At 36.4% G+C, this 12,087-nt stretch overlaps 1 protein-coding gene across 1 annotated transcript; it reads left to right on the forward strand.

The window, feature by feature from the left end:
* On the forward strand, nucleotides 1-8,551 carry LOC137960116 (peroxisomal adenine nucleotide carrier 1-like). The gene is made up of 5 exons (XM_068807610.1): nucleotides 1-313; nucleotides 1,715-1,946; nucleotides 2,048-2,194; nucleotides 7,706-7,860; nucleotides 7,999-8,551. The coding sequence occupies exons 1-5, from the start codon at nucleotides 171-173 to the stop codon at nucleotides 8,273-8,275; spliced, it is 954 nt and encodes a 317-aa protein (XP_068663711.1). The 5' UTR covers nucleotides 1-170; the 3' UTR covers nucleotides 8,276-8,551.
* Nucleotides 8,552-12,087: the final 3,536 nt, after the last annotated feature.

The raw sequence follows: 12,087 nt of genomic DNA on the forward strand, positions 1-12,087 counted from the left end.
AAATCCCAAGGAGACCCGGTTACGTAACTCTCTCTGCGTCAATTTCAGTACCACCTTCCTATGTGTCGAGCTTTCTTTGCCTCCCTGCCCCCTTCTCCCTTCGCTCTCTGCTCTGTCCATATTGTCAACTCGGCGGAATAGAAGTGTTTCGACACTCGGGTAGAGATAAAATGAGTATCGATCTAGAATCTCTTTCAGAAGCTACTTCTGGGGCAGTTGGAGCTCTTTTGAGTACTACAATTTTGTATCCGCTCGACACTTGTAAGACTAAGTACCAGGCTGAAGCCCAAGCACAAAGCCAACGGAAGTACAGGTGGCTCCCCTTTTATTCAAATATTGATCTAGGTTTCTCTTCTTTTTTTTTCTTCTGAATTTTACCTTTTTTATTGTTTTTCTTGTAATTCAGTTCTCTTTTTCTTCGTCCTTTTCTCTTGATAGTCTATTCTACATGCTTGTATTGGGTTTAGTTTTCGTTTGTTTGAAGCACTGTTTAGTGTTATTTCTGATTTACCAGTGGATCATGGTACGTCTTTTTTCACATGCGAGTCCTTTTTAATGGAGAATTGTCGTATGATCTCTGTAGCTTGAGGATTTTAATATATTATTTTTTGCCGTATCTTGGGCCTCTTAAGGGCCTTCGAGTGTTATTGCATAACTGATTCTTGTATCTTTCAGAAATATTGTTTCTTTTGTCTCTCCCTGTGGAGGATAATTCTATTAGGATATGTATGTTGTTCATCATTGTTTTTTTCTTCAAATCATTGCCTTTCTAGGACTGCCGCATATATGTCTAACACGTATCTCTTCCTTTTGTTTTGTTTAAACTTTTAATGGGCATAACTTTCTGATCTTGACAATTTGACTTATTTTTCTGCCCCTTGTGCTTGTTTTACTCTTACTTTCATCAAATTTGTTCTGATTATGCGGTAGCTGGTGAAGAGGACTATTAGAATTTTAGATGAATGCCATCTACCTAACATTTGGATCCCTTTGCTTGAGAATTTCCTTGTGGGACTTAATTTGTTCTGATTATGTGGCGTAGCTGGTGAAGAGAACCTATTAGAATTTTAGATGAATGCTATCTAGCTTAACGTTTGGATCCCTTGGCTTGAGAATTTCCGCTTGTGGGAATTTTGAGTGTTAGACTTTTTCGGTTAGTGAGTAAATCAATGTGGGATTGAAAGCTATAACATATTAACCATCGGTTGGGTTAGTTCATGGATTGAGTATGTCGTCGTAGTCGTGGTTGTTTCTGTTTCACTGTTTTTGTCTTCTGGAACAGTGCAGATATAATAGTGGCCAATGAACTCTTAAAATTTGAACCAATTAGTGCTATTTAAGGACATTCAGAGCTCTTTCTCACCTGAAAGATTTCACATTGTCGTGTCCATCCAGCCAATTCTGAATATCAGAGCCAAATGGGACTCTGTGTTCCTACCAGAACTCATGCTATCAGATTTTCTTCTGAATCTAAATACTAAGTGCTTTCACATAGTTCTAACGTTGTTATTCTTTTGCTTTTCGGTATCATTTTGTGTGAAAATTTTCTTGGTTGTCGTTCTGTCTCCTTTACTGCAAATCAAGGACAGACGGTGTAAGAAAGACTTTTTCTTTTGTGCAAAACGAAAGACTTGGAGCATTTCATGGAATTTTGTGATACTTCTTTCTATCAACCTGATGCACGTTTTGATATTCTTATTCACTGCTTTTGTAGAAATATAACAGATGTCTTATGGGAAGCAATCTCAACTCGCCAGGTCTTATCCTTATACCAGGGACTTGGGACCAAGAACTTGCAGTCTTTCATATCCCAATTTATCTATTTTTACGGTTACAGTTACTTCAAAAGGTTATATTTGGAAAAAAGTGGGTCGAAATCCCTTGGAACCAAAGCAAATTTGATAGTTGCTGCTGCTGCTGGGGCTTGCACTGCTATAGTGATCCAGGTAACTTGTTCGCAGGATTTGGAGAACATACTGAATTTATATGTTGTGATTTTGTCTGTTTTTTCTTGTTTGATGGACCTAACATCTAACTTGATGTCTAGCCATTGGATACAGCATCATCCAGGATGCAAACAAGTGAGTTTGGAAAATCCAAAGGACTTTGGGAAACTTTTTCAGGGTGCTCTTGGAGTGAGTTATTTGATGGCTTGGGCATATCTCTTCTATTGACTTCAAATCCTTCTATTCAGGTAATTGATTATTCAAGGTTGAAAAAAAAGAAATAATAGCAGTTATGTGAGAATTTTTCCAGCCTGTAGTTCTGAGTTGATAAATTCCTCCCTTAATTGACTAGTACATCCTGCAAAGTACAGAGTAAATAGATTTTTCTGGCTTTCCTTTTATTTTTTCTTATGTTCTGAGTGTCTTTGGTTTTTTATTTTCTGCTGGCTAAGAAACTTATGGTACTGGTTGGATAATATGACATACTTCATATCTTAATCATGTCGCTGGATCTAATTTGAGTTGAGCAGTTCGTTATATCTTATATCTTCAAAAGCTTCTTAATCCTTTTTTACATTAAGAAGATAACAATATTGAATGGATTAAAGGAGAAGAAAGAGAGAAAAGAAGGAGATAAGAGAGTGGGAGAAGCAGCACTTGAGGCTGCATTGAATGAGGCTCAGAAATCGAGCCGTCTCTTTTTATAAGCTCACTTAAGTGAAAAATACAAGGAAAGGACAATGCAAACCCTTCATTACAAACACACTCATAACTTCATAAATATAAGTCAGAATTCAAGGAAAATTGAAATCTAGAGTCCTAATATGAAGTCTAGCTTGTTGGAACTTTATGGGATCTATAACATGTGAAATGACCAAAATACGCTTCACCAATATTTAACACTCTCCCTCAAGCTGGAGAGTAAGTATCAAACGAGCATGGTTTGTTAGAAAACACCAAATGTTCACACTTTCCAAAGGGTTCCATAAACACATCGCTGAGTTGTTTGGAAGACTTCAAATATGGAGTAACAACCTTCCCTTGCATAATATTATCTCTAATGAAATGACAATCAACCTCTATTTGTTTGGTCCTCTCATGGAATATTGGATTACTGGCAATGAAGATAGCAGTCCAATTGTCACACTTCATAACCATAGGCTCTGGAATGTCAAATCCAAACTCAATAAGAATGGATTTTTCTCGCATAAGTTTACTAATTGTGTGAGTCATCGCTCTGTACCCTGCTTTAGCGCTAGATCTAGCCACTACTGCTTGTTTCTTACTCTTCCAATTCACTAAGTTACCCCTAAGAAAACAACAGTACCCAGTGGTGGACCTCCTATTTATCTTGCACCCAACATTGTTTGGATTAGAATATTCTAACACATTTATCTTCTCATGGTGGGTATACAAAAGACGTTTTCCAGGAGCATCTTTCAAATACTAGAATCCTCTGAGCAACTTCTACCTGGGTTTTCCATGAATTGACTCACCACTCTCACTGCAAATGATATATCGGGCCTAGTAATAGTGGCATAAATCAACTTAACTACTAGACGTCTATAGTCTTGTCCTTGAGTATAGGATTGGGAATCATGAAGGCTAGCATTGACTTCCATGGGAGTATCCATTGGTCACGTGCCCAAGAGACCATGTGCCTGTATCATATCTAAAACGTACTTTCCTTGAGATAAAACAACTTCTTGCTTACTTTGAGCCACCTCAATACCAAGGAGATGGTACATTTTTTCTAAATCCTTTTTTTGAAAATGGGTGGGCAAATATTTTTTTAATTTCTCAATTCCTTCAAGGTCACTCCTTGACAAAACAATGTCATCCACATATACAACCAGAACAATAATCCTAGGCTTACTTTTAAGCAAAAACATTAAACGGTCATAGTGGCTCCTATAAAAACCAATCTACATCACCACATTACTTAATTTTTGAAACCATGCTCTCAGACTTTACTTAAAGTCTATAAATGGTTTTCTTTAACCGAGACACTTTCTTCGTCTCCCCTTGAGCAACATACCCAGGAGGTTGCTCCATATAAACCCCCTCCTTTAAATCACCATATAGGAAATCATTTTTAAAATCTAGTCGAAATAGTGGCCACCTTTTGTTAACAGTCACAAAAATCAAAATATAAACTGAGGAGAGTCGAACAAGTGGAGAAAACATTTCAAACACATCAACACCAGGTTTGGGTATCCCTTTGTCATCAATCTAGCCTTGTATTGGTCAATGGTCCCATCTGCTTTGTACTTACTTGTGTACACCCAGTGACATCCCATGATAGTGGCCCTTGAAGGTGGATTACAAAAGACTCCATGTTTCCCTAGACACCGAAGCATTCATCTCCTCGTCTATAGCTTGTTTCCACTCAAGTGAAGCCATAACATCCTGTACTAAACGAGGTATAAGAGACATTGGTAATGATAGAGCAAAAGACTTGTTGGCGGGTGACAATTTTTTTTTTTTTTGAAATAAGGTGTGAATATATATTGCAAGATGAAGAAAGTATACATACCTAACTAAAGGAGGCCTTCCTCCACAACAAGCTGTTGGAGGGAAACACTTTGTTTAACCTGATTATCTACTAAATGATTAACAAATCTAGGAATATAATTCCATTTACAATGCATTTGGGTAACTAAAGTACAGATATCTTCAAATAATTCCCAATGCTGCCAAGGAAGTTTCGAAGAATTCATACACCAATTGACGACGAAAATCAACGGACATAAATTTCGAAATGGGCTGCGAGTACATGACTTTTTACCTTTCTGAAGACCAATTGTCAAATCCAAATCAGATGGAATTAGACCTGTAGGCAAAGAGGAAGATGGTTGGTCTTAAGGAGGGGCCTCATGAGCAAGAATGTCAAAAACCTCTGGTGTTGGTAATAGGTGACGAGAACGCCTGTTGTACACTTGAAGTGGCAGAGAGGAACTTGGGGTTGGTGCATCCATAACAACAATAGAAATTGGTTCATCAATAGATGGGCCAGATGATGGCTGAGAATTAGTAGAAGATTCAAAATAGGGAGTGTTCTCAAAATATGTAACATTAGCAGAAATTTATTTTTTACGCTTAATAGAATCATAATACTTATATCCTTTTTGATGAGGGGAATAATCGAGAAAAACACATTGGTATGGCGAGGAGACAATTTATCCACAGAGTTACTGAACAAATGAACAAAACACATTGACCCAAAGATACAACGAAGAACATAAAAAGTTTACACTTCGTTTTAAAACATACGTAGGAACTTGTCCTTTCAAAGCAGATGATGGCATACGATTTATTAAGAAACATGATGTTAACACTACATCACCCCAAAGGTATTTGGGAGCATTCATGTGGAATAGCAAGATATGAGTAACTTTAAGAAGATGCCCGATTTTTATTTCAACAACCCCATTTTGTTGTGGAGAATATATGCGGGAAGTTTGATGAGTAATACCATGTACAACAAAAAATGAATTAAACTTGTGATTGAGAAACTCAAGGCCACAATCTGTACGAAAAATATGAACATTAATGCCAAACTTATTTTTTATTTCATTGAAAAATTTCACCAATACATCAAAGACTTCGAACTTCTCCTGCAAAAGATACACCCAAGTAACTCTGCTAAAATCATCTATAAAGTACACAAAATACTTTTTTTTTTGAATGAAGATGTATAAGCTATTAAAAAAGATGAAGATTACAATACCTTGCTTACCAGGGCCTATCTCCACAACAAGGTGTTGGAGTGAGTGTCAGAGGTGGTTCCGGTCCACCTCTCTTGATTAGGTTGGCTTTCCGCACTTAAATGGCTAGTCTTTAGGTTGTATTGATCAGCCTCTTGACATGGTATTAGAGTCAGATCCGGCACATCCCACCTTCGAATCCCGCGGGGAGCGGTAAGGGGCGGGGTGGGTGTCAGAGGTGGTTCCGGTCCACCTCTCTTGATGAGGTTGGCTTTCCGCACTTAAACGACTAGTCTTTAGGTTGTATTGGCTAGCCTCTTGACAGTGAGACGCCTAATTAGCCTGTGCATCAGCTAAATGATTAACTGATTAACTGATCTAGGAATATAATTCCATTTACAATTTAAAGCAGAAGCTAAATTACATATATCATAGAAAGTTAAATCCTTTTAGATTTCTGAATTCCTTACGCAGAAGGATCCACGCAGAGACTTGAGCAATAATTTTTTCAACCAATGTATCTTCAGGAATAAATTTTAGATTAAATTTGCGATTATTCCTTTCTTTCCATAATGTCCAATAAGATGCCCAACACAACAAGATATTAATAATTTTCCGAGCTTTGGGAGGTTGGTATTTGTAACTGAGAGGATGGTAGATGAGAGTGGTGTGATGGTGACAGTGTGAGCGAGAGCCAGAGGGGAGAAGCAAGAGATCGAGAGAGAGAAGTGGGAGAGCAAGAAGTAGACAATGAGGGTCAGAAAGATGGCGAGAACAGTGACAAAGACAACATTTCGAAGAGACGAGACCTGGGAAGTCATCAGATTGGTGACCTCTAGAAGACTGCATCAAGACCTAATGGTGAACATCGACAGGAGCAGGAAGTTGACTTTGAAGCTGTCTTTCACTAGAGGTGTTGATTTCTAGGGGAAACACATAAACACAAGAGTTCTCAAGGTAAGGAGAGAAGAGTAGAATTCTAGCTCTTGGGAGAGAGGAGAGAAGAAACCAATGGAAAGAAGGAAGAGGAAAAGAATGAGAGGTGTATGGATGAATTTGAGCCTAGAGGAAGAGGCTCGAGTGTTCTACCCCATGCCTTGAGGTTATATTTATAGTTGTGTGAATGTGTTTACAATGACTACAATGTCCTTAGTGCTACATGCTTCAAAAGGAAAAGGGCATAAGAAGACATACACTAGTTTGCATAATTACAATTCTATGTCCTCTAGAAAGTTCTTTGTTTACTAGCCATGTCAGCCCTACACACGTAGATAGAGAGGAAAGGGTGGAGCGGCAGTGGCCTTCTCCCTATTCTTGTCCAGAGGGGGAGCCCACTTCTTTTTGTGAGGCTCCCCTTCCCCTTCCCTCTTTGGGTAGAAATAGTGGAAGTGGTCCCTTCTCCTTTACTGTGATAATAGAGATGTGCTATGCCACCCCTCTCTGCCATGGCAGAATGGGGGGAAGTCCTCTCCTCTTCCTCTTCTCAGTGTAAAATTTTATTATTTTGCTTTTTAATATTTAATCAAAATAATTAAAATTTTAGGGCATTATAGTAAGTTTATTCTCTTCCAAGTTAAGCAAATGATAAGGTCATCATTGACTTTTAGATCCTAATTATGAGGTCATGTTGGGAGATACACCATCGAGCCAACTGCATTGGGGAATATGGGATTTAAGAGGGCCATATTTGGAAATTGACCAAAAAGTTTTTTCAGATTTGACTTTCAAAGAATGTTCGTGTTGCATCATTGGTGTGTGAAAATCCCTAATATGCCAGCTTCTTGTTTATGACCAACCCAAGATAAATCTGTTGGTCTAACTGCACTGCTGGTACCTAATAGATTTTGCTGGTTATCTTTGAATCTGACTCCACCTTTCATCTCATGCTGGATTTTGGGAAAGTACTGAACAGTTGCTGTTTTTCTGAATTAGTTTCTGTTTGGAGTTTTATTATCATTTAGTTTCTGGGTATATAGTGCTTTTGTTAACAGAATTCTGTCTCGAGAAAAACTCCACATTTTGGTTTGCTTTCTGATTACCTCATTTGTGCAGTACACAGTATTTGATCAATTGAAACAAAGATTACTAAACAGTAATAGGAGCAAATACTCTGAATCAGCTCCAGAAGCTCTTTCTGCCTTTAATGCTTTTGTACTCGGTGCTGTTTCAAAGAGCGTTGCAACCTGCTTGACTTATCCTGCAATCAGGTAGCCAAGTATTGTTCTCCTCTACTACAGTGAGCATTACTTGCGCCTGTATCATTGGAGAAATACTTTTAATACCATTTAACTTCTGTCAGTTATTATCTATTAAGAGATGCTTCATATGTATTTATTTGCAAGCAGGATAAAAGTCATGATTCAGGCATCTGATTCAGAGGATGAAACAACAAGAACCCAGTCAAAAGCTCCGAAAACTGTGACAAAAGTACTCCATTCGATATGGAAAAGAGAAGGGCTTCTTGGGTTTTTTAAAGGGTTGCAAGCTCAGATCCTAAAAACTGTTCTGGGTTCTGCTTTGCTTTTGATGATCAAGGAAAAGATCTCAAGGGGCACTTGGGTTCTGATTCTTGCCATTCGGAGGTATCTACTGGCGAGCAGGAGTCTGCTAAAGACTGCTTAACTCATGGGCAGTCATATCATTCCCCTGTAGATATAATAAACTAAAAACAAGTGTTTGTTTTTTTATAAATGCCGAAACGTTCTGTAGAAGAGGGCTGTAAGAAATGAGGGGATCAATAAAGCTGTTTGTCCACTTAGGAGATCTTATGTGATGTTCAAGATTTGTAGTGCATGGTTAACTTGCAGCTTTTAGTCGGGTTTTCTCTTCCTCAGGTTTTCTTCTGATACAACCAGAGAAGGGAATAGGTTTGGTGGAATCCCATTCAAACCAGTCAATTTGGTCTGAGTCTTATAACACTAATGAAAAGGTAATATTGTAATAATAAATATATAATAACAGAAAGCTCAGGTTTACTCATCTTTAAATTTACTCATAAAATTTGAACTGAATGATTCAAAATTTAATTTTCTATTTCATATTTATTTAGTATCTCATGCATTGTTATGATGGTTAGCTTTATTTTTTATTTTCGCTTTGGCTCAAAGTTAGGAAATTTATCCAAGTAAACCTAGAGTAATCATCCATTACTACCAAGGTGTAGCACTTTTCGTTTTGGCTTTCGAGTAGATCCAACTAGATCCATATGGATTAGTTGTAGTGGTCTCGTGGTAGGAACTACATTTGTAGATTTAAATAAGGTTTTATATTGTTTTCCAAGCTAGCAAGTATAACAAGGTTTTTTCCTCACAAATTTCTAGTTTATTAGTTCTCTCACCAAATTTTTCTTTGTCGAACTTGTTCAAAGAATCCATTCGAATTTGTCCCTGTCGTTTGTGCCACAACAAGGGTCATCAAGGTTAGCACCCAAACATATAAGACTAGTTGGGGGTAATTTTAAAATGTTGACAACATACAAATTTTTGTTCCTATGACCTTTGAACATAATTTAATCATTTTCATTTTTCACAATGCATTTATCTCTTTCAACTTAGCAATGTTTCCTTTGTCACAAAATTGACTTATACTTAATAAATTATGTATCAACACTTCAACATAATATACATTGGTTGTAAAAGAGATGAGGTACACATTTTGCCAATTCTTTTTATGGTACCTTTTTTATTATCTCAAAAATTTATATGACCCCCATCTTTTGGTGTATGTTCCATGGACTTCTTTTTATTATAGGTCATGTGCCTTGAGCACACATTCTTTGGTGCTTCAGCTTGGAAACATACCTACAAATAAAAAAAAGATCATCTCTTCGAGCTACCAATTAAGTTGGATCCCTTTGGGCAACCATTAGCTCTAACATTTTCTTTGGGCTTCTAAATTTTGCTTGCCTTGGATTTTTGAGTTAACACAATATTTGATTTGATTTGAGTACCCACTTTTGTGTACTGTCATAAACATTCCTAAGTTTGTAAATGTGAGCATAATAGCCTAATTGGTTACAATAATAACATCTAATATCAGGTAGAAGAAAAAAGTTATACCGCTTATTTTTACTTCTCCTATTGTATCTTTTGGGTACATTCTTGTGAGTAGAAGAAACTTTGAGTTTTTGTTTTGGTTTGCCATACTCAAAATTCTTGTGAGTAGATATTGCCATTTTGATCTTTTGTTTCAGGTAAATTCTTATGCCATACTCAAAAACAAACATCATTCCTTTCAAAAGATTTATTGAGCTTTCCTCACTAATAGTCCCCTTCACGCTAGATTTTGCCTTAAAAGCAAGATTTTGTTCTCGTAGGTTGTTTTCCCTCTTTTTTTTGGTTCCATCTCATTAAATTAGGAGGATACCTAACAACTCTTTCCAATCGCATGGTTCTAACATTAGCATTCTCCCAAGTAGCAGTCTTCCTCATGTCCCATGACTTTCGAAGTGCCTTGAAAGCTTGTCATTTCTTCTATAAGGGGAAATTTTTTTCCCCAAGGAAGTTGAACTCATATACAATAAGATTGAATCTAGAGTCCATGTCATAATAATTCACCCATTTGCATTTTAAATTCGTCATATTGGGAAACCAATAGGCTAATTATAGAATTCTTGACCCTAGTGGTTCCCTCATGGGTCACTTCCAACTTGTCCCAAAATTCTTTTGTGGTTTTGCAAGTTGAGACCCAATTGAACTTATTTGGTCCTAAGGCACATATGAGTAGTTAATAGCCTTAGAGTTTATTTTAAGCTATTATTTATCTTCCCTAGTAAGTTCTCTTTGGAAATGTTTCCCTATTGGTCATCTTGTGAGGGCCAAAAGGTCCTCTATTTGTATTGTGCCAAATGTCTCAATCCATAAATTGAAGGAATAACACATTCTTACTTTCCATTAAGCGTCATAGTTCCATTTAATATTGGGTGACAATTGGTGGATTTCCCTTCAAGAAAATACATCTTATCTTAAGATGTCATTGAAATAAATTGACAAATGTAATATAGATTTTATATGATTTAGGCTTGATCTGATACCAATTGTTGACTCACATGACTTTCTCAAGAGGGGATGAATTAGAAATCAATACTTTAATTGCTAAATGTGCAAATAAGAATTGGAGGCATAAACAAATATGCACACACCACAAGGAGGCCAATAATTTTTGTTTTTGATGTTCCAATATTGATAGTCACTACCCAATAACTCTTGCTTGGAAAAATTTCATTAATAAGCTCTATTAATTGAAAATACAAAAGGTATTTTGACTCCTTTAAGCCAAGTGTAATACCCAATTACACTACCCCGAAGAGATCTAATATAACTAGATTCTAGCTCTAGTGGACAATTCCCTTCTACACTTAAAAGTCTCTAGAAAACCCTTTTGAAGAAAGTGAAAATACAAAGCCGAAATGTAAAAACTTACACTTTCTTAGGAGAGATAGCCACTCCACTTCTCCAAGCTTCTAGCACTTTAGGCGTGAATGAGAGATGATTTTGGAGCTTAAAGGAAATAATAATTCCAAGAGAATGTAGGAGTCTTGAAGAATTTGGCTAGAATCTGATTTTTCTCTTACAAATGTGTAAGATTGAAAGTTTGCACTTGAAAGCCTTCTTTAAATGAGTAGGTTTGCCAATAAACGCTCTTTAATTATTAAGGGCTCTATTTATAATTTTTTGGATGAAATTAACCATTTTGGATTGTTATTCAAAAAATTGCACCAAAGGTTGATTGATCGTACCTTGTCATTGATCGATCAATGACCTCTAACAATTATATTTTGGAGTTCCTATGGCCTTATGATTAATCAAAGCAAAGATCAAGGTGAATTTCTAAGCTTTTATGGTGGGGTTGAATGACCATGCTTCTATAGTTGATGATTAATTCTTTATACATTGGCCTGACAATTCTTCAATTGATTGTCCATACTTTACAAAGGTTGATCGGTCATGTTTTATAACTTCTTCCTGCAACATTCCGATTGTTCAATCATTCTTATAGAGGTTGACCGGTCAAGCTTTATAAACTGACATGTCGGCATTCTAGTTGATTGATCATGCCTACAAAGGTTGATTGATCAAGCCTATATATTGAAGGTTTGTTACTTATGTATGATTAATCAACCTATATATGGCTTGATCTATTAAGCCATATATTGGTTGATCGATCATTTTTTTTGTAGTGTATAGAATTAAGTACAAATCAAGATTTTTAGGGCAATTTTAAGTGAATGAAAAATTCCAAAACATTTGTAAGAGCTTTTAAAATATGGTTTTGGAAATAGTTTGCATGTCATATACTCCAAAATCAAATTCATACATAAGATCCAAAAACTATATGGCTAATCTCTTTACATTGCTAGAGTTCTTGAAATTTTTCTATTTTACTTAAAATCTTGGTCTTCAAATCTTTATTACTCATCAAGATGCTTCTTCAAT

This window comes from Aristolochia californica, unplaced genomic scaffold, assembly GCF_029961685.1.
Source record: "Aristolochia californica isolate CCGP_79_NKW_82.1479 unplaced genomic scaffold, dmAriCali1.0.hap1 SCAF_3, whole genome shotgun sequence".
NCBI classification, from domain to species: domain Eukaryota; kingdom Viridiplantae; phylum Streptophyta; class Magnoliopsida; order Piperales; family Aristolochiaceae; genus Aristolochia; species Aristolochia californica.